Consider the following 24,154-nt stretch of genomic DNA (forward strand, 5'->3'; position numbering starts at 1 on the left):
TTACTTTAATTGTTATTGCGAGATCAAACGATTTTGCTGTCTGTTATGTAAATCCAGTTGTAACATGCGTGTTAGCTTTAGAAGTATCTCACTGTGATTATTTAATTACAAGCAATTTTTTGTTGGTCTGACCTACACTTTTAAATCGTGGTTCGTATCATCACATTTAAAAATTATCTTCAACGATATTGATTTGACAGCTAAATGAAGTTAAACTAGGTCGGACCTCACACAGTAAGGGACACGCTTTAACCCATGGTTACCAAATTTATTCTCAGCTATAATACAAAGCGTCTCTGAAAGAACGTATATCAAGAGTCCTGTGGAATTGCGCGGCTCTATAATTTTATTGTGTCAAACTATGTCGAGCCGTCAAAGCTGTCAAATCAGATGTCAACAGTCAAATGTAAAATTATTAAATCTTAGCGTCAGTTGTGAATTCGACGTCTACAGATGTCCTCGAATGCATGTCAAAAAAATCGGTAGTTGGCGATGAATAGAAGTTAAATACAATTTTTTTTCTCCAACCGTCTTAGAAGTGGTCACTTTTAATACCGTTTTTGGTCACTAAAGTTGATGTTTTCGTAACTAAAAAAGTTACATGTACAAGTAGGTACTTTTAATACTAGACTTAAAAATTATTTCAAAATTATAAAATGAACTAACTAAAATTACTAGTTTTTAATACAGTGTGGAATAAAATGATTTACATCTAGTTACCTTTGGAATTTTTGCACATGTAAATTTTCCTGTACCGCTCTACTTTTTTTTTTCGAAGTGCCGAACTATTAGTTCTGTCAATAAATGTCATCAATCGAATTGACAATTGTTACAATTTACTAAATTGAATTAACAAACGTTGGTGGCCACTTTCAACACTAGCTGTGACTTGCTTTTGTTAGCTCCTTTTTAATTTCAATCTCTACTTTGCATTCATATCATCCCTTCGCAATAAATCACATTTGGAATTTTGGAATATTTTGAGGTTAAGCTTTCTTTTTTTTGTAGAGCGGCATTTCGTATTTTTACAAGGGTAATGCAAAGGTAACTAGACGTAAATCATTTTATTCCACACTGTATTAATATGAAAAGTACAGTTTGAACAACTTCGTAAAAAATTAATATAAACCCGATTTGTCCTTTATTTGGTTGGAGAAAAAATAGTATGTGTCATTCGTATTAAAAGTAAATTTTTTTGACTTGCAATTATTGCAGTGGCTCGGCTATGCTTCGCTTCGCCTCGCTATGCAAACAAATTGCTCGTCAAAAAAAGTATCACTTTTAACACTAATAACACAATATACTACATATTTGTCTAGTAAGTCTTTTTGTTTTTGAGACATAGCGCATTAAAAATTTGCTCAAAATTTCCAGTATCTTTTTTCTTTTTTCTCATTTACTTCAACTCAGTAGCGTACTGGAAATTCCGAGCAAAAAAAAAGATTTTTACTAGAAAAATTTTTTATATTTAACTTCTGTTCATTGTTACCAACTACCGATTTTTTTTTTGATATGCATTTCGAGGACACCTGTATATTCTTATTACTTTTCATCTTGCAAGTCTTTATTAAAAACCTATCATTAACGGACTTGCTATTGCGGTCAGGTTAAATTTTGATCAGGCAACGTCAATTGATTGACAGAAGGTGCGCAAAATTTTTTGGCCGCAATAGTACATAACCTCTGTTTTTCTATTTGGTACCACATTATGCTACAGAGCGGCAAAAATCAAATATGTTCGAATTCCACAGGACTGTTGATATACAAAGTGATAAAAAAAATAAATCAGAGCAGGCGTTGCAAATTATCTGCCATGTCTTAGCGGAATCATATGCAAATAAGCGTTCAATGGATGGGGGTAGACAATTTGTGGTTTCAAACGCTACTTTATAGTAAATCATACCTCATGAAGTCATGGATTTTTAGACGTTGGAATTATAATTGTGCATTTTATTATTATTATCTAATAATGGAGAAAATGTATAAAATAAACAACAGCAAAATTTTACATTTCCAAGAATAGGTAATTTACCAGCTTTATTGCCAAACGCGACTCCACTGATAAGCAGATGGTCGTCTCTAGATCTAGAAAAAAATATTTGAACTCTGATATTTACTGCAAAAATTGCAAGTTGTAAATTATGAAAATGGTGGAGGCGCCAGGAAATTTAAAATGCAAATTTACAAGTATCTATTCGTGATTAATGTCAGACATCTCCATTCTCTTTCACTCAAATTTATAAAGACTTATTTACTTATTTGGACAAGAAAATCTGAAAATTTCACTATTTTATGAAAGAAAAGGTAGACATCAACTAACAAAAATGTAAATTTTTATTAACGAACATTTTCATAAATATAGTTTCATTCTATAATTTATCCTTAAAGACGACATAAAAGACTAAGACGTTGATTGATTAAGAGATCATTTTAACAGAAGGCTGATTTTTTCTCTCCGCAATTATGGCTTTCTTTCGTCCTGAAGCATATTCAGGATAACTTAAATATCCATCCTTATCTAGATCGTCTTCCAACAGAACGCGATCGATCAGTTCTACAAAATGAGGTAAATACAAATAAATAATTACTTAATTATTTAATTTTCAAACAATCCACCCACCTACGTAATACTCAAAATCCTCTTCTTTGCTGTCCACATTTGTATCTTCTCCATTTTCTTCATTCTTCTCGTCGTCATGAATCGTATGAAAGATAGCGTGAAGAATCTCCAAACCGTCAAGCTTAGAATTCTTGTCGGTGTCGTGAACCTGGAAGTAATAAAATTCCAACTCTTCGTCTGTCATTTTTGACAGGTCCGGCTCATTGATCACTTCTTCTAAATGCTCCTGCAAAGTGTTCGATTTGTGTTTTTTTTTTGGAACAAGTTATGAAACAAACTCACTTGCAGGTGCTCCTTGTCGTGCAAAAGCTGCGCATCTTGGGTGAGCTTTTCAGGTGAAGTTTTTGTAGGTCTGTAATGAACATGTTTAACCACGGGCTCTCCACGGGGGTGATGCGGCCCTCTACCTTCAGTCACATAAGCCAAAACCATCAATAAAAAATATCCGGGAATCATCTCGTCGGCCTCATCTCAGCAACTGTAAACAAAGCATTTAGGGTGCAACGGTCGAGGGGACAACCGCACAGCCTGACAGACTTTTATTGAATTTCATTGAAATCGAAGTGTTGGCGGAACAAGTTGTAGATATGTAACGACGGGCTAATGAAGGGGTTCCTTCATGACCCCCAGGGAGGGTCATTAGCGTCCGATAACATCTCTTGTTACAGATAGAGGGCGTGTGCGCATATGTGCGTTCAAAGTGTCGGCCTCAAGTGCCTTCAAGGGTGCCCCCCTGGATCACGAATTGAAAGCTTTATACATATAAGGGTCGGATTGCTAAACACCTGTTATATTATGGGGGGATTAAGGGATTTGTCACGCCCGTCTCTCAATCACACATGAATTATAAAAACTCGTACTTACGTGAATCCCGCCGGAGAGGTTATGTCAGGACGATCCGAATCGATCTTCGCCACAGCTTCTTCAGGACATGCGCGCAGGAATGTTGACGATTTTCCTGCAATCTGCAGGATGCGACGGGTTGTTTGTTTTGTAAGCGCTGTGCGGCGCCATCTGCGACTTTGCCAAAGTGAATCAAGTGAATTATCTCATTATCCCTTTGAATACTTTTCAGCAATTGTATTCGCTGTTTAATAGAGCAGAAAATTAAAGATATTTAATATTGTCGCATCCGCCTCGATTTCTTCTCCAGCCACTTCATTTGTCGGCCAAATCGGAAATACATTTTCCGTCATTTCAAATTTTCTATTTTTATTAATACTTACCTAAGCAAATCTAGATTTTAGAGAATATATTTCCAGAGGTAAATTATTTATCTTGCGAGAGCTTACCCTATTACCGAGTAAATAAGGAAACAGAACTACAATGTAGCTTATGATGTTAACACCCTAACTGCATTTGGTCTTTTACTTTGTCTTTTAGGGCACACATTCTGAAGGGTTTAGGTTAATAATAATTGCATTCACAAATTACTCTTTAGCTTTTGTAACTTGTGTAATAGTGGACCATTGTATAGAGGAAAAAAATTGTCACACTTAACTAAAATAACAATACAACATTATTTCGTTTAATTAATTCAGACAAAAACAATTATCTAATGCAAGACATTGTTGTATATTTTCCAACGTAGCTAATTTGCCTAATTTACGAACCTGTTATTCAACAAAGTAAATAAAAATATTGAAATTATATAATTTATTGAAATACGTGCAAACACTAAGTAATTAGGTTTTGGTACAGAACTTAAAAGTGATTTGTTATTATTGGCCAATACTTGGAAAATTCCTTTTGTCATCATGACCTTACAAAGTGTTCGGTTCTAAGTTATAATAGATCGTTTGATCTCGCCGCACTATTAAGTCTTCTGTTGAATTTCTAAATGAGCAATCTGGAACACAGTTTTGGTTCTATAGTTTCATTTTTAAGTTTTGAGAAAGCTGTACTGGCAATATTTTAAATTTTGTACTATTAATTAATGAAAATAATAATCTACATTAGAAAAACAAAAAAAAGTAGAATTGTTTTATGGTGTTATTTATACAGTGTGGAATAAAATAATTTACATCCAGTTACCTTTGGAATTTTTGCACATGTAAATTTTCCTGTACCGCTCTACTTTTTTTTTGAAGTGCCGAACTATTAGTTCTGTCAATAAATGTCATCAATCGAATTGACAATTGTTACAATTTACTAAATTGAATTAACAAACGTTGGTGGCCACTTTCAACACTAGCTTTGACTTGCTTTTGTTAGCTCCTTTTTAATTTCAATCTCTACTTTGCATTCATATCATCCCTTCGCAATAAATCACATTTGGAATTTTGGAAGATTTTGAGGTTAGGCTTTCTTTTTTTTTTTGTAGAGCGGCATTTCGTATTTTTACAAGGGTAATGCAAAGGTAACTAGATGTAAATCATTTTATTGCACACTGTACAACAGGGTTATTATAAATTAACAGTAAAATGCCGTGACATTTGAAATGATTTTCTCCACGACTGTTAAAGAATGAATATTCAATGAAAGAATTATATCAATTCCACACCAAGTGATAGAATATGTATACTGAAACTCACGGCTGTCAGCCAATCACATCCCTCGTATTTTCATTCTATCACCGGCAGATCGTCAGTCGGATACGTTTGTAAACAATAAGTCACGCATCGCTTAGCAACCGCTCAACAAGGCACAATTTTAATTGTCAAACATTAAAAATCCAATTAAATCAGATTTTCAAAGATCGTTTTTTCTTGGATTAGTCGTGGAGAAACTAATCTTCAACTCGCGTATAATGGCTATTATTCACTCGGACGATTCCACCACTCGCCTACGGCTCATACTGGAATTTTCATCCTCTTCAATTATACCCATCATTATACGCTACTAATTTGTGCTATCTATCAACTTACTGGGTAATATCAAGAATAAATTAAATTTTGTATTTTTCACACTTACAATTTGAATGATTGAATGAAATTGCAAAATTCATTACAAATAAAAAATTTATAAAGAATGACGGTAAGAATAAAATATTATACTTAGTTCTATTATTAAAGAAGACTAAAGGGAGTCAAAACCATAAACTGTAAATAGTGTTTCTTGTATCAGAAATCAGAATTAATTTTAACAAATTATTTTGTCTCTCTATTTATTATAATGTTTGTGTTTGAAGTGTAATTACAGAAATGTAACTTTTATTGTTGGTTAAAAATGTTTCTCGATTGATACATAATTGTCAATTATTGATTGTGATTTAGCGTTCTGTTTCACTTTCAAAGTTACTTCGTAATATTTGAACAAGAACAAAATAAGTATAACAAAGCAAGTCGAAGATTAGAAAAGCCCCGGCTCTGATATTGATATCTATAGTTAGTCTAGAACTCTAGAACGTACAAAGTGATCAAAAAGAAAATAAATCAGAGCAGGCGTTAGAAATGATCGCTCATGTCGTAGCGGAATTTCTATGTAAATAAACGTTAAATGATGGGCGTAGACAATTTGTTGTCTAAAACGCTACTTTATAATAAATCATACCTCATGAATTTTAGACGTTGGAATTAGGTATAATTGTGCATTTTATTATTATTATTATCCGATAATGGAGAAAATTTATAAAATAAACAACAGCAACAATTTACATTCGTAAGAATGGGTAATTTAGCAGCTTTATTGCCAAACGCGACGCCACTAGTAAGGAAATTTTGCGGTAAAATGTCAAAGAAACGTCAATTCTAAAGCAACGGTGTTGTCGTCAACCTTGAAAAAAAGTCTTCGATTTCGGCAAAGTTTACGAACGTTTTTTGTACTTGGAAGTAACAATAATTATCCCAGAATAAGTGGTAAAATGGGTTTTACCATTGAAGATAAAGCATTTATTATTCACAATTAATTGATTAATTAATAAGATTTTTCGAGGGGTAGGCAACCAATGAAACAACTGTGTATAGCAAGTATACATGTGTACATTAAGCTAAGACGGACGTTTAGACATAACAAAAGATGAGGTAGCACTCTTGATTTGTTTTCTGGTATTTCACGAACAAGAATAAATGTGGTTACATTGTTACAACGAAAGCAAATTATGCTGTTTGATAAATACTACACCAAGATTGGAAATAAAATATGTAATTGATTGTTTATTATAGTAATTTTGATAATTAAGGACGTTGTGAAAATTGTATTGAGAATTTTAAGATAGGGAAAATGGAAGATCTGAAATGAACACAGTCTTAGAATGCTTAGAGGGACAAAAGCGGAATCATTTTGAGGGATTAATTTTAAATAAGGTGAAACTGTCACAGGAGGACTATCTCCCATACTCCCCAGATTTGCCACCTTCGAATTATCAGTTATACAACTCAAAAGAACTTTAACTTTAACTTTATGATGGTGTACCTGCTATGTGATCAACAATTATTTAGATCAAAGAAGGCTTTGAAATTTTCGACCTATGTTGACAGACTTCTGGAATGCATGGAAGATATTTTTACCAAAACTCGGTCAAATGAGCAACAGTACTGTATGTCCATTCTCCGTTATTGAAAACACCATTACGAAAGCAAGATGAATCTTTTATGTTCTGAAATAAAAACCATTTTTGCGTTAAAATTTTATTCATAGTGACAGTTGTTTGACGTTTATTAGCTAAGTTAGCAAAGATACGAAAAATCTGACATTGTCAAAGTCATAGACGTCCCTTATCTTTATCTAAGTAATTGTGAATACAAAAATATTGTCTGAAGAAGGTTCAAGTCATTAAAAATTTAGTAATTCAATTGAATTTAAAAAAAATGTTTATACCTATCTTTTTTGTTTCTTCTGTGACACCAGACCTATTATTCAGTTTTCAGTGCAAAGTTATTTGCATTGTATTTTAACGATTACGTCTTCTGATGGTTAAATTTGTCTTCCAATTTGAAAGAAATTTTGATGAAGTCATTATAATAATAAACGTGCAGCAGAAGGATAAGGGAAAGCAATCGGACACAGATTAAATATTTATCTTTTCAAGGCTCCAAATGAGAGAAAAAACATGCCAAATTCCACCTTAACAAAGTTACTTATAATATGTTTCTCCAAAATTTCAGAAGATTATGTGGAATTCGTAACTATGTACATATTTAAACTGTGTGGTTATGAACGAATGTTAGAAAAATGGTAAATTTTGTTCCTTGGTGTTTGATAAATACCACACCAAGATTGAGACGTAAAATCTGGTCAACCAAAAAATATTCTAAAAATAAAAGGAGAACAGAGTTACTTCTAGAGCGATGCAATTAAACTTAAAAAGACAAAGACAAAAGACACAGTCTTGTGAAAAGTGATCTATTTGTTCGTCGTCCAGCAACAAGACATAACTAAAGATATTAATCTTGAACAGCTTGAAAGACGTGTACTTCATTGTTAGGTACCTTTAGTAGACCCTCATAGATCATTAAAATTCACGGGAGGACCGTCTGATGCGTCTTCGTTTTCTGAATACACGTCAGTGCAACAGATGCATCGAGAAAACGAACAGAACGAGTTGGACTTGTTAGCGATCCTGCATGATGTTTCCCGAGGTTTTCCACCTCCACAAGGAAAACATGCATCCACGAGATAAGCCCAAGTAATCGAATAAGCGCATCCGATGTAACACGAACTGAAAAAAGCCTCTTCATGTCGGCAATATTCTGGCTGTTAGCGGCGTCCTTGAAGATTAAAATGCGCCCCCAAATATATTTCGTTATCCTGAAACGGAACGTCCTGAATAAAAGTGTTTTGAATGCGTGAAAACCATCGGTTGGCTCCTCGCGGATCCTCCGCTTCCTTCACTTCGCATGAATATTCCGCTCCATCCTCCCGACGTCCGCCTCCGCCGCCGCCGCCGCCACCTCCTCCGTCAAAAATCACGCGCTGTATTAATTCGAGGGTTTCAATTTGGCCAAGTTAAATATGTATAGTTGTGTTGTGGGGTGTTTAGCGCTTCATGGCCGCTCCGGCTGCAGAGTGCGACGTTCACGAAGCTACGCCGGATGGCGGTGATCAATAAGCCGGGGCCCGGCGGCGATGTGCGGTTTCCATGGAGACACCCGGCACCACAGCTACCACGCCACCGCACGCACAAGAGTACCGCCGATGGATTTTAAAAATACCTACACGATTGGACCCAAGGAGCAAGGGGGCGACCATGGGACGGACGCACGGCCGCACGAACACGGAAAATGTCGATACGTTACGTTACACGAAAAATAAACAGACCGAAGCAGACGGACGGACGGGAGGGTTGGATGGAGTCTTGCCGCAACGTAAACCAACTTCGGACAACAATTTTCGTTATGAATATTGCATCGGATGGATGATTGGCTTTCGAAAAATGTGACGGCGAAAACGGAGACGGGACCAGGCTGTGCAAGCGCGAACGTAGGTCGGCGTTGGAGGCATCGGCGCTGCAACTGATGTCACTTATTGCTCTAGAAAAGTGTTAAAAGGACAATGAACACAACTCTACTAATATACAGGGTTATTCTAAATGATTGTAGTCGAAGCAAGCCATACCCATGTTATGAAATTTTTAGGTGAAAAGTGCGGTGATGAGAATTTTAGAATTTCTCGTTAAATTAACGATTGAATCTAACAATAATGAGTTGTTTAACTCCTCTGTGTAAACGGTGTGTTCACTTATTCAAATTATTTTGAAAATTTTTATATGGAGCGGCAACCATAAATTTTACATTTAGTTTTTACGCCAATTTGGATTACAATCATTTAGAATAACCTGTATAAAAACAGAACACATCTTCAAGTGCTCAAATGACTTCTTGAACTTCCAGTGATGTTGATAAATGAAATAAACAATGTATTTTAATATTTTTGTAATGCATACACAAATCTTTTCTGAATTTTATATTGTGATATACCGTTGACTCAAGTTGCAAAAAACCACTTGTCATTTGCAACAGCATTTTTTCAATATTTTTGAACCAAATAAAGGCACAAAAGGACCTGAAAATCATAGTTTGGATTGAATATTTCCCATATAAGTACAGTTTTAAAGTAATTTCAAACGACTAATGCCATAAAATTGCTGTTGCAAATCCAAATTGGTTTTTTGCAACTTGAGTCAACTTTAAGTATGTATACTTATCATAAGGAATTTAAAAAAATAGACAAGATAAATTATTTTGTTCAATATCTCCCAAGAAAGTAAGTCTGTATCTATAGTTACCACTTACCAGTGGGTGAAGATTTCTCTTTCGTTCACTTGACTTTTGCCATCGTTTTTCGCTCACTGTCTTTCGCTCACTGGTTTTCATTCAAGCATCATTGAAATTCGATTTTATGAAAAGAATTTGTATATTGAAAATAATAACAAATAATAACTATTCCATTTCATCATTTTGCATAAATCATCACAACGACAGCCACCGAATATGTATGCTCATCATTAGTATAACTTTCTGAAGGCTCCACTCTTGATCCGGCGCTTCCAGTAAAAACTTGCAACGTCGTTTCTTGAAAAAGTTGCAGCTTTTTTCGGCTGATGGTTTCTACATTTTGTTTTCAAAAAGGTGGCAGACTGTTGAACCTGCATAATTTATTATATTAAAACACCTAATAGCTGATTAAAAAACCTCTTCGGTTTTGTTGTTTCTTTCTAAATCAATATGTTGTTCTATAACAAGACAAAATAAAATATATAATAACATAATAATAAAACAATAACAGCACAAGAGGATTGAATTTTGATAAATTTAAATTTTGGAAACCAGTGACTATTTTAAATTCACACATACATACCTATAATCACTGGTTTTTTGAATAAAATTTAAAATAATGTTTAATTACCACATCGAGACTCGTATTTTGTATTTTATTTCTCATTTTGTCATTTTCTTTTTTCAGTCCGCAAATTAATAATTATTTACGAACCGAGTGCGAGAAGACATTTTTCGCGCATGAACGCATTATTAGAGGCACGAGCGACAAAGGAGCGAGTGCTTCATTTGCCCGAATGTGCCGAATACGTCTTCTCACACAATATTTTTTGCAACGAACATTATGTCTGATTTGTCGTATACCCTTTGTGAATAGGACGGCGCTTGTCCATGCGCTTGCCAAAGTGTCAATCGAATTTATAGCGATTTATTTTCACTCTTTCGAAATTTTCATCAATCAAATTGGAGAAATGGCTTTTTGGATGATTTTGAAACACTAGTGCACGAAAGCGATGTTCGCGCACTAGTGCTTCAAAATGGCCTGCGCCAACATCGATTTCGCGGACTACTATCGGTCGCGAAATGTCATTTTGCAGGTAGTGAATTCAAAAAATATTTTTCTCACATTTTGTAAGATGGTTGTTAAACAATTTTACTTCCCTTATAGATTTCAAAATGTTTGGCAAATTGAACATTAATTATTAAACAAACTGTGATTATTTAATTACAGGTTTGCATGAGTTATCAAGTAATGATTCAAATCGACAGTATAACTCTATAATTATCGGAGAGAGAGGTTTTTCTAGAAAATAATTAATTCAAACGAAGAAATTAAAGTTGGATCTTGTTGTATCATAAATTATACGGCACAGAATTCTAAGTTAATTATAACCATCGTTTTTTGTTAAAAAGAAAAGTTTCTAAAACCTTATAATACAAACAAAACGAAAATATAATTCTACCTACTCCTTCAACTTTAACACAATCGTTTCTTATTTTAATCTTTATAAATAAGATTAAAACGTATTCACCAAAGATTTTTGCTTTCCTACTTTTTATTTTTTACTTAGTGTCACACGCAAAACTTTTTTGAACGTAGCTAATATGAAATATTCTATTTTGTTATTTCTGCAACATAATTTGTTTCACTATTCGAATTAACACACTTTTATTTTGTTGATTTATTCAAAATTGACTTTTCTCGCCGAGTTCTCCGAGAGTGTGCGTTTGTTATTGCACCATATTTTTGCCCGAATCAGATTCCACTTTTCAGCCCCCATTTGTCGAAATTTTGAGTTCGTTTGTATCAATTGGTGGAAATTAAATTTCGATCCCGTCTATTATTAGGTTCCTGCCGAGAGTTGTTCCCAACATCTCGGCAATCAGTGACTGTATTAATGACAGCTTTTGAGACACGCGTCCTCCACGTGTCGCCACTTTAATGACACGTGAACGTCCCGCCCTCTCGCAAATATTTATATGTAAAGAATTAAAACGTCCCTCCCATCCTATTCAGCCAATTTTACAACCGACAATCGCTCAATCAAAACATTTCAAAACAGGGCCGCCACCTGGTAATTAAGTCGACAAAAACTAAGTCATTGTTGGCAAAAGTGTGTGAATCAGGACGCGCGTCCTCTCTACTCTGTAATTATCCTATCGAGCGACGGAAAAATCGTTAAATTAACACCTTTCTTCTGGTTTTTTGCTCCGTATTGATCTATAGTTATTGCTGGGTTAAGTAATTAATGGTTTCGAAGAAGTTGGAGAGTTGTTGTGGAACTTGTGACGAGATACAGTAAGTTTGTAATTGCAAGAGATGATGTTTAATGACTTTTTAATGGACGGCCGACGTTGGTGTCTCTTTCAACTTTCGAGGGAAACTACTTTTGAGCGGGTTGTTTAGATTGAATTTCCCCGAGATTCTTAAGATTTTTCAGGAGTGTTTGTCCGTGGGATAATTCCATTATGTCCGAAAGCAAAAGCCGTCCCTTTTTTTTATGTACGGACGCGTAATTATCCCGCGTGTGGACACCCTCGAAACTGGACGGGAGCTTCCGGCGATGATGGAGAAAAGTAATCATTCTTATGCTCGGAGCTGTCATTTCAGCGCACCAATCGCGACGCTTCCTTCTCATCCCCTATCAGAAATAGGACAGGAAGACCACGGGCTCGACTAATCGACGTATTTTCTTGTGTATTGCAGATTATCGGATAGAAAATTGCAAATTGAAGCCATCAAGGTGTGAAAATTTAAAAGCGGACGCGAAAAACGTAACAGATGCGATGGGGATGCCACGCTGGGTCCATCTGATCACGATCCACATCAAAAAACCGACTTGAATCTATTACCATTCATTTCAATTTCAAATACACGCATGCTGATTTCGATGGGGCAGCCCTAATTTCCAAGCGAGCGCCCCCACGACGAACGTAAACTATTTTTTTCGCGGGTGTAGGAAATGAAAAAGCAGTCCAATTATACTGGAGAAACCACTAACATCCGCTCGGGGTGTTTAATTATTCGTAATTATTATATTTATTAACGAGTCAAAAGTTATCCTGGAAATTTTGCCGTCTAACGTATTATCTATTAACGACATGGACAACCAAAAATATAAATTTAGGTTTCTGTCAGATATATACAGAAAATCTATAAATGATTGTCTGGTCCAGCTTGCTATGAAATCTTGTCAAATTTTGAATGTGCCGCTTTATAATATGTAGAATAAATTCGATAAATTCTGTTCACATTTTCGGGTTAGATTGTTGGCTAGATCCTATCCTCACAAACTTTGTTTAGTTCTAAAACCGGACGTATTTGCAATTTGTATTGAAAAATACAAATTTTTGGTGTTTATTAACTGTGATAAAATGAATATAAGAAACGAAAACTGGATTGAAAATTCACATAAAACGTCATTACTGGATTGAAAATTCACATAAAACGTCATTAATGTGAGAAGTCACAGTTAATAATAAATTTAAACTGAATATTTGTTTCAAAAAGGCGGCATATTTTTTTACAAAGCTGGCTTGACCCGACAATCATTTATAGATACCCTGTAATTATTATTCCAGTTTAAATGAACAAAAAAAAAATAGAAGATGACAAATGTTCATTATTATAGTTATATTTCTTTAAACAAAGTGCCATTTAATTATTTTTCACATATTTCATATTTCCAATATACAGGCTGTCCCAGAACTCGCGGATCAAATTTAAACTGTATATTCCTTGATCGTAATGAAGGTAAAAAACGTTTAGAAAAATAGTCAGGGTGCAACAGCTTTTTAGTTATGAATTAATCAAATTGACCAATAGAGCTCGATCTAATTTTCCCTTTATGAGAAAATTGAGTACCTTCCCTCAATTGCCAAGCAACGTATAATTTGATGAATCATAAAATTATATTCAATATTTATCTGGTCGACTTGTCGGAACAGACGTCAAAAGTGACAGGTACTTCTGAAATAACCAAAAATGGGATAATTTCGCCAAAAGAAGGTGAACAAATGTATAGAATCTAAATCAGGCAACACAAGATGTGTCTTTTTCCAGCAATGAATGAAATATGGTTTGTTATGAGTGAAAATTTCCAGAGCAATTGTAACCTTGAGGGGTATGGGAAATTGACGGGAGGGATATGATGAATTGAACCTTTGTTGATGTAAGGTAAAATGGCGACGTAGCCGTAGCGTCAAGTGAGTAATATTACTACCTTAAAAATCTTAGTAAAAAGTGAAATATGCTGGGCCTGTGAAGTGAATCGGAATCACAAGAAATTTATCCTGACTCCTGTGCATACACCCTGCATCTGCAACGTATTAGTGCAGCTACACGAGCGGGACTTTTCATCGTCCAAATGAAAGAAAAGACTTTTAGGAACATTCTTGACATTGCAAAAAAAGGAGTTACACGTAGGTTTTGAACAACAGATCAAGCATAGTGGCAGTTCTGAAAGAAAGAAGACAAAACTGGATTGAACTAACCTATTTATTTTAGCATCATTATTAGTAAAAATTTAAGATCAAATTTTATAACTAAACGATGTAGAATGCAACAAATGAAATAAGAAACTTGCAAAATAAAGTGTGTTCAAAATGACCACGTTTCATCTGAAGGAATAGGCGAGCTCGTTTTATTAAATTTTCCTTTGCCAGTTTAAACATATTAGGAATAACAGTAGCCAGTGTTTCGTGAATTTGGTCATTTAGTTCTTCTAAAATATTGATAGGTTCGCGGTAAATATAGTTCTTCAAATATGCTTCTACCGTCGTCATGAAAGGACTGAAGAACAGCATCTTCAGTCTCTAGCGTTCTAACTTCTCGCGGGGGACCACCAATTTCTTGTCAGGTACGCACCAAGGACCCAGTGTCTCGAGCACGGTACACCAACCTTAGAAATACGTTATAATTTGAATGTGGCAAACGTCGTGGAAAACGTATTGCATATTCCCTTGCATCCTCACGTGCATTGCGCCGGCCCTCTCCACAAATTATGAGCATTTCGGCATACTCTGCAGCTGTATACATGATTTCAATACGAAGTTTGACAATTTCGAATCAAATTATAACTTGACGTTGTCAAAATCTTCACAGTTGCCCAAACATTTACTTGAAATTCCATACCATTCTTACTAGAATTATGTTGCTAGGCAATTCAAACCGTTGGTTAAATTTACGTAAAATTCAAATTAACAGCGTCCTTCTGATTGGTCAACTTTAATTATTCATTACAAAAAAACGATTATACCCTGCCCTTTTTTTTAAACGCTATTGCTTTCAGTTATCACCAAGGAAAACGCACTGTAAGTTTGATCCGCGAGTTCTGGGACAGCTCTGTATTTTTTTAATTTGCTATCGCGTTTAAAAGCGTGTATCTAAAAATCTCTCTTCTGTTTTCGGATTATTTGTTGCTGCAAGCTGCAATAAGTTTATACACATCATTTTTATTGTTTTATAACAAACTATCTAGCCATTAATACTCAATACGAACTGTACCAAAATCACAAGACCACCAACAGTGCAGTCTAACCCCAAATTACATTCAGCAAAGCTGTTTAAAAATGAACAAAGAAAGGTTATATTATCATCATTATCATCAGTGGTTGTCAGTCTATGGTTGTCAGTTATATCAGTTTATTGCAAATTAGCTGTAACTGACTGACTCTTATCTTCAGGCTCTCTAATAGTATCGTTTTAGATATTGATCAAGCCTGTAAAATGTGCGGGGATCCGTTGGTAATTCGACAATTTAATGTTGACTTTTTACGTTCATTCATGTGAGCCAAATAAATAAATTACTGTAATGACTTTTTTGTTTGAAAACGCAATTCAACAGGTGGTGTTTTTTTACTTCCATATTCTGTAATGAAGTGCAAGCATGGTTGAAAAATCGTATTCGAGATAAGATCAAATTCACCGGCCGTGTTATCCGTATGTCTGTCTGCTCATGAAGTTTTCTTTTGTTCAGGAATACACTGCCATAAAAATGCACGGATTTAATTATTTTATCCCAGTAATGACTCCAACTGGACCAGTAGTTTTGGAAATATACCATAACGTATCTACAAAAACACCGATTGGAATATGTGTTTCTTTGTGAAAAATGTTTGTTTTATAGTAAGTATCCAAAGCATATTAATTTTTGTGCAAGTCGGATTAGCTATTTTGAAAATATGGTAGTTATGTTGGGTGTTTAAATAAAAATCTGGGCAAGAGTGTGGTGTTATATTTTGTATTATTATTATAATGCTGTATTTGCCCTACGGGCTTTCCTATTCCTGCATACAGCTTTATCTAAAGAGAAATTACAATTCCACAAAAGTAAAAGTAACATTTTTCTTTCTATTTCCCACCCCTTTCTTTCTCTGTAGTGTTACAAATTCTGTTTATTTCCCTTTGTGAAATTTTGTATAGTTTGTCCAGCGAGAGATTAGTTGACATAAAAATCACTAAATTCTACGCAGAGAAAGTAATACCTAGCGCGCAAAATTTGAAATACATATATCCTTCAAGCAGTAACATTTTTTGCCCTGAAATTATGCTCTAATTCTAGTGTATTTTGTAGTGTTGGGTTACAAGCTTACAATTTAAAATCTCCCAATCTCTCGCTGAACGAAGTATAGCTGGCACCACATGCTGTCACTGTCGACAAGTTTAACTTTAACTTTAACTTAATTCATGACGACATGTGTTTTTTGTTAATTCTGTGCTTTATTTTAATTTATCAAAAAAAAAAAGATTTTTTCAAAACTGACTGATATATGGTATTACAATAGTATATTATTCAATGAGCGGCTAATGATGGCTATTACTCGTGAGACGAAGGCGAGTGGCGTAATTCATCCGAGCGAGTAATAGCCATTATCTGCGAGTAGAATAGTATACTTTTTTTACGACTATGAAGAGAAATTAATAAATAAGTTTCATTTATTAGACAAACTGAAACTGACGTTTGAAACAAACGTTTTACAATTATTACACTTGATATAGTTTGTCCAGAGAGAGATTGGTTGACATAAAAATCACTAAATTCAAAAATAGCATTGCAATAAATATTAGATAACAACAAAACAATAAAAAAAAGCAAATTAACAAAAAAATATTTTAATGTAAATGATTTCATTGAAAATATTTTTTTGTTAATTTGCTTATTTTTTTAATAATAATTATATTTCGTTGTTATCTACTGTTTATTGCATGTGATTTTTGAATAAAAATTCAAATAAAACAATTGTTTTATAAAAAAAAGAATATTTTACTCAAAAAATCGAAATTACGCCAAAACGGCTGGGAATAGGCATACACAATGTTAATAAAAGTAGGCTTAGAATCAAATTTTACATTTACATCTAGTGTCAGAAATGATGGTTGCCATTTAAAAAAATGAAGCTTTTGAAATTTTTTTATTAGCAATTTTGAAAAGATCGGCCAGGTCTTTAGGAATTCAACTAAAAAAAATCAATTATTTATTTCCGATGGTTCAGGAGTTATAAATTTGTTAATGAACCCCTGCAACCTCGGTTTTTTTCGAAAAAAACGGTGAGAGATAAGTGTTGACAAAAAGACGTTCTAAACTAAAAATTTAACATAGAAATGTGGAGTCAAAATGAGGCCTTTCTATTAAAAAAAATTAAGATGGCATCGATTTCCGGTATTTTCGGAAGTGCCACCATTTTGAAAATATTTCATTTCAACTTGGAGTAGTCGATTATAGTCAACTACCAATTTTCATAACTATTATGTAATATGATTTGGGGAAATCAGAAAGTTTCTAATGAAAGGGCTACGTGAATCAGCCTGTATATTCCTATGAAAAAAAATATAATTTACGGCGTCTTCTGTAAGTATATGAAGTGCGGAGAAAACTTGCTGGAATTTAGTAAGGGGACATTCTTCTACAATGTGTTGGCTGGTTTCTTTTTCTGCATCGCATTCACAAGAGAGGTTTTCACGAATGTTCCTGTGAAACAGCATATTATCATTTGCCATGGCCGGTTCTAAAGCGATTTAATTTGCAGCAGATTTTCCTGGGTAGGTCAAATCCCGGAACTTGTTTTATAGGATCCTCAATTAAATTTTTATTGAAAATATCTAAATGTTAATGACAATAATTTATAATTAATCAAAAATTCAAATGTATTGTACAGTTAGTTGTATTAACTAAATCAAAGTCGATTTATAAAATTTCTTATTACGGTTTTAAGTTTTATGCTAATTTAGATTTCCTGGTGAATAACGTTAATAATGAATCAAATACAAACTAGAGCAAGTTAATAATTCGTTAGTATATTAATTCTTTCTTTTACAAATTCAATTAAGTGTAGTACTATTGCGAACACGGAATCTTGGACGATTTGTCATTCGATTGACATAAAAATGTAAAACTGGCTTTTGAATTGACATAAATTTGACGTCTAAAATTACATCTCCGCAATTGTACAATTGCGGTCACGGAATTTTGGCCACAACTGACAAAATATGTGTGAACTGGCCTTTATTGAATACAACCCAACTTTTGACTCGATTATGCCATTTTCCTGGTTTTTTGATGTTACAAGAAAAACTTCAAAGTGATTTTTAATAATTGTCATTTATTAATCATTGGTTTACATCATTTTTTTTAGAAATGTCTAAAAAATGTTGGCCAAGATTCCGTGTCCGGAATAGTAAGTACGGGGTCTTTATAAAATATTGTCTCATCGCAGTAGGCGTTGGTGACGTAGTTGAATGTGCCGCAAGCTTTATAACATGAGTGAGACTAGCATCGCCGATAGATAGCGCTGCTGGCGGTAGTGTAAATTTGTCTACTAGTTTGTCTAATGTTGCGAAGCTAGCGGCACATCCCAAATTTGTGTGGGTTTTCAACGCCAACTGCGATGGGGCAATCATTTATAATGACCCTGTATAATACAATGATTTTCATAGAAACTCCAATAACATATAATAGTAACGTGCGATCAATTAAAAAAAATCGAGTTACCTGGATTGTGTTATTCTGATGCTTTGATTGGTTCAAATCACCATTTTCGCCTTCTCTAATTTTTTTTTATTTGATCGCACGGTATATTAAAACATGAGTTTTATAAAACTTATATTAAGACACGAGTCAGATTTGCAGCACGACTGCTGCAAGCAGGAGTGCCTGCAAATGACGAGTGCTCTTAAGTTTTATAAAATGAATTTTTTATGCTTTTTTTTTTAAATTTGTATATTAAATACATGTTTTTTTACAAATAAAATCAATTTTGCTAATTTGGGGAATTTTGTGGCAGTTGGTGACACTGACACATTTATTTCATGGTTAACATTTTTTAAAGTAAATTTTTAAATTTGAATCTAGACTAAACATAATTGTCATTTTTCGTAAGTGAAATTGCAATAATTAAAGATGAATTATCTAGAAATGCGGCAAATAACAGAGAATACCAGAGCCAATTTGCTGCTGGCAATGTGTGTTACCAACTGAAAATAGTTCCTAGATTTCGGATGTGTTAATAGCTTATTAATGCATTCAAGAGGAATGCGTTAACAACTTTGTTAAAACAGCAAATTAGAAAAAAACATTTTAATTTTATTGTAAATTAAATTTAAGTCAAATTTTTACATAAGTAGGTATATCGGCGAACAATGCAAGTACTCGTTACTCGTTAGCATTTTCTAATCAGAAATCTTCTTTTTTCTTTCTTTGCAATGTGTTACCTACATTAAAAATAGAATAACTATCGATTTCTATTCTCGCAGCTAATATCTAAGGGCACCTTTTGCTGAAAACAAACATAAAGAAATGTCATTCGTGTCAAACGGCGGGAAATTTAAACTTTACACTGTTCCAAATTGTTTACTTTTTTCAACGCCTATTATATCGCGCGTTCAAATGAAATCCTGGGCTGAGTAGTCGAAGTAGGCCATGCCCATGTTATTACATTTTTGCCGCTTTCATGTGAACTGTCATTTTTGTCGCTGTCACTGTCATTTTTTAGGTAAACAGTGCGGTGAAGAGATTTTTATTTATTTTTGTTAAATTAACGATTGAATCCAGAAATATTGAGTTGTTTTGCACCTAATTTAACTCCCGTGTGTGAACGGTGTATACTCACTTATTCACATCATTTTGATGTTTTTTTATGTGGAGCGGAAACCCTAAATTTTACATTCAGTTTTCACGCCTACTTCGACTACAATCATTTAGAGAATAACCCTGTATTTTCTTGACGTATTCACTATATTGGGTGATTCAAAATGATTGTGCATAAGTAAAGTTCATTCACGTTGGATTTTCCCTGTCAAATTGTTGTCATGTTGCAAACCTGCACATATTTTTTTCATAAAATTCTATTCCTATCCTATGCCTGGTTAATTTTACCATGGCGGAAAGAAAAAAGAAGGTTTTATTAACAGCTAATTTGAAAATTGCGTTAATTAAATGTGGCCAAGAACTGAAAAATACCTATCTCGACCTAACCTCTACAGTCTACGCATGACATGGTTACTTTATTAGCTCGTATTGGCGACATACACAACTAAAATATTATTGAAGTAAATATCACACTGCCAAAAAATTAAATAATTTGACCTTGATGAAGAAAATCCAACGTGAATGAACTTTATAGCAAGAATGTACGAAAATGTATGTGGCAACTGTGTGAGTGGGGTAGAATTGACATTTCTACGTGCATTTGATTTTTTTTATACCATGGCACGTTGACTTGACAATTTTCAAAATTGCGCGACTATGAACTGTCAAATAAATGTCAATTCTATCCAAATTTTCGTACATAGATGCCATACGTATCCACAATCATTTTGAATCGCTCAATATAATTAAAATTGTTTATAATTCGATTCAAAGTGATTCGAAACTCGTAGGGATTTTCTGAGAGCTCTAGGAACAAGAGAACAAATTGGAAATTTCCTTTTCTTCTAAACATGTTTTCAATAGTAACAACTAATTAAATTTTATCTATTCTCTTGACATTTAAGTTTTGTGACTATTGCCTGAATCACTCAAATGTCAATGCCCAATCCAAAAATAATATATTTTTTTCGATCACGGAAGCATTTTTCATTAAATAATTAGGTTAATTAAATTATTAATAGCTCTGTTATTACCCCTGGTTTAACAAATATAACATATGTAGTAAAAGTCATAAACGTAAAATCTTAGCCTTCACATATTTTAATTTAAAAGTTCAATAAGGTAATCAACTTTATATACACATTTTCTTTTTTTTTGTGAAAATTCTTTTCCTTTTATTTCTTCTACATACAATACATATTTTCTTCTTGCTTGAGTATCCTACATATAGTTGGAGAAGATATTGATGTTCCATTATCCATTATCGTCTCTCAACCTCCTTTGCATCTTGATAGAATCTTTCGTTTTGCTCATCACTCAAAAAAAAAATCTAAGATTTTCAGGAAAGTAATAAAGTGAAGCGATAAAAAATTAGACTTATATTGCTACTACAGTCCTTGTCCACAATACTTTTATAAGATGAAGCCTTCTCATTACCAAGAAAGTTCACAAAAGCTTTCCACGTTGTTTTTTCGTTGTCTTCAGTGTTGTTTCAAATATGGCATTAACGAAGTATAGTAAATAAATTTTACTTTAACAACAAGGAAAAATGTTTTAAATGTAGTTGAAGCAATTTCTCCTTTGCTTAGGACACTTACATAGCAAAGAAAATCGAAACATTGAAGTTTTTTCAATTTACTTAAACAATTAAAAGCGGGTAGCAAGGATGACATATTTTGACGATTATTTTTCACTAGAGTCGTAGCAAGACGTTCTTTAAATTTCGAAGCAATTAAGAAATTAAACCTATATACACGTAAAATTGCATATTTTTATGTGTTGAGCCCTCGTCATGTAGAAAATAATTTTTCTCAGGATTACATTATCTGGCCTTGGAGCCCGTACGCAATATCTGCAGACGCATTTGCAAAAAGCTCTCTAAATCAGATGAAGCAATTCTGCTCGTCAGCCTCCTGAAGGCGGCGCGCCGCTCCCTTTAAAACAATAACCGTAACTATTTTTGCGTAGTTGGGGTAAATTGCGAATTACACGAATGCGTGCAAGGGGCTGAAGCAGAACATACAGACATATGGTAAAAGACGGGGTTGGTATTGTCGCATTTCAACGTCCTCGGGCTATGCAGATACCATTTCGGATTTCATGTGATGGTGGGCTTGACAATAAGGCAGAGCTCTACGAATATGTACCACACTCGCACCCCTTTCATGTCGTGCTAACATTCGGCTTTGTTATTATAATTTAAGAGACAAATCCTCGCGAGCGATGCCAGCGAGGAGAATAATTATACGAATATTAATACGCAACTTACGAATTGAATTAAAAGCTCCACTTAGAGCCAGGATGAAAAACTTCTCCGGTTAAGGACGAAACAGGACGCGGCGGCTCGTCCCTCACTTGATTGTTATCGGTGGTGGACCGTGGGGAGTTGGACGGCGCTTTTTATGGACGCTCGTAAAAAGCTCGCAGATTCATCAAACGGATGCGGAAAAATATGAAAATAGCTTTTAATTTAACATAAACACTGAAAGTCTTAATTAAAAGACTTTGCCAAAATTTTAATTATTTATCTGTCTCATGCATTATTTAGACGTCTTGAGTTAACGACTGAAAAGCTGAAACACTGAAAAGCTGAAACTTTCCTAACTTTCTTGCTCTGATACAGAGCTTAATTTGCTTTAACAAGAAACAGGATCAAGATTAAAAGCAGGAGGTGGAATCAACCCATTTTTATTATTACATTACATCTTTCTCTTAACCCTTTCACTGCGACGAATCTGCGTATATATTTTTCAAACCTTGAGATTTCTGAGGGACAACTTAACTTGTATACACAGTGATTGAACATAAAAATACGAGGAAATCACAAGTGATTTGAACTGTCGGACCATACGGTTATTTATTATAAACTGGCAAATACCGAAGTTCAAAGGTGTTCTTTGTGCATGGAAAATTATTGTCTGTTCTGGGACTGTTTTTTTGTAGTGAAAAATTGATTACTGAGTTAGGGATTTATTTGGCACACTGAATGCATTTTTATAAAATGAAAATTATAAAAATCTAAAAAAGTTGGAAAATGTGTACATAGCAAAGAGAGAACAATATTGCTCTCCAAAAAGCGAGGGCTAATAACCAACCTTTGATATTGAAATTTTTTATAGCCGGGACCTATTACTCATTTCTGTATTTAGTTATTGTTAACAATAATGGACTGTTCAAAAAATGTATGAAGATTGGTAACACGATTATAAAATATAAAAGTAATAAAAAATAACACTAGGCAACAAAAGTGTTCAAATTGTGATCATTTTCCCATACTTGTATGTACAGTCGCGAGCAATAAATTTTGATCGTCAAGGTCATCATTCTTTGACGCAATCGAAAATGCTCCATTGTGAAACAGTCGTAAATATCATAACCTTTCATCATGTTGTAAGACATTAATTGTCATTTTTTTGACACTTTGTTGACATGGGCATAATCAGGCAGGGAAAAATCTTAAATTTGTGAAAATCTAACCAAATTTTGAAATGACATTGACGACCAAAATGTATTGCTCAGGACAGTACTTTGAGGTTCGTTGCAGCTGTCATTTTTTTTGTTGATACTTTTTTCTTTATTTTTAGTAAAATTTGAATATTTGTAATTTCCAAAATATTAAATATTCCGCTGCGTTCAAAAATTATTCCTGGGTCTTAGACGCAGCTTTTAGTAATATTTTCGACCAAAATTTGTAAAATAAAAAAAAAAACTGTTAGGTTTGTGATAACTGATAACACTATGAAGCTCAAGCTAACACTTCACAAGAACTGACGGTATTTTTATAATCAGTTTTGCATTAACTTAGGATAAATAATGCAATAAACGAGAAATTTGAAAAATTTTGTACACTGTAATATTTATTCCATAAAAAAATAAATAATACACAATCATTTTAAATTACCCAATATTTTTGAGTAAAAATATGATATAGCTTACATTTAGAATCATTTGAATAGTTAAATAAGATTTACTGAAATGATAGACTACATTTCTCCTCAAAGTTGGCGTTGAAGACTCGATTGTGAACGCACCACTCATTCGTCTGCAGAGTAAAAACACAAAAAATGCAAAAAATGAGGTTAGATTTAAACAGCTGATCCGTGATCTGCAATCCGTGGTGCGTTCACAACCGACTCTTCAACGCCAACTTTCAGGAGAAATTTAATATACCTACTTTATACAGGCTCATTATAAATGATTGTCCCATCGCAGTTGGCGTTGAAAACCCACACAAATTTGAGATGTGCCGCTAGCTTCGCAAAGTTAGACAAACTAGTAGACAAATTTACACTACC

At 33.9% G+C, this 24,154-nt stretch overlaps 1 protein-coding gene across 2 annotated transcripts; it reads right to left on the reverse strand.

Moving 5' to 3' along the window:
- Positions 1 to 2,316: 2,316 nt before the first annotated feature.
- LOC138133306 (multiple coagulation factor deficiency protein 2 homolog) lies at positions 2,317 to 3,621 on the reverse strand. 2 transcript variants are annotated; one of them, XM_069051165.1, is made up of 4 exons: positions 3,485 to 3,621; positions 2,903 to 3,098; positions 2,621 to 2,846; positions 2,317 to 2,554 (listed from the first exon to the last, which is right to left on the reverse strand). In XM_069051165.1, the coding sequence occupies exons 2-4, from the start codon at positions 3,074 to 3,076 to the stop codon at positions 2,418 to 2,420; spliced, it is 537 nt and encodes a 178-aa protein (XP_068907266.1). In that variant the 5' UTR covers positions 3,077 to 3,098; positions 3,485 to 3,621; the 3' UTR covers positions 2,317 to 2,417. The 2 variants fall into 2 exon arrangements, with proteins under 2 accessions (XP_068907266.1, XP_068907267.1); XM_069051166.1 differs by lacking the exon at positions 3,485 to 3,621 and adding an exon at positions 3,158 to 3,411.
- Between the last annotated feature and the right edge of the window lie 20,533 nt (positions 3,622 to 24,154).

This window comes from Tenebrio molitor, chromosome 6 (genome assembly GCF_963966145.1).
Source record: "Tenebrio molitor chromosome 6, icTenMoli1.1, whole genome shotgun sequence".
NCBI lineage: Eukaryota > Metazoa > Arthropoda > Insecta > Coleoptera > Tenebrionidae > Tenebrio > Tenebrio molitor.

Coding starts and splice junctions, on each gene's coding strand:
- LOC138133306 (XM_069051165.1), bottom strand. CDS start 3,076: ATGATTCCCGGATATTTTTTATTGATGGTTTTGGCTTATGTGACTGAA. Junction 2,847..2,902: donor ACGACAAGGAGCACCTGCAA/GTGAGTTTGTTT, acceptor AACACTTTGCAG/GAGCATTTAGAAGAAGTGAT. Junction 2,555..2,620: donor GGATTTTGAGTATTACGTAG/GTGGGTGGATTG, acceptor CTCATTTTGTAG/AACTGATCGATCGCGTTCTG.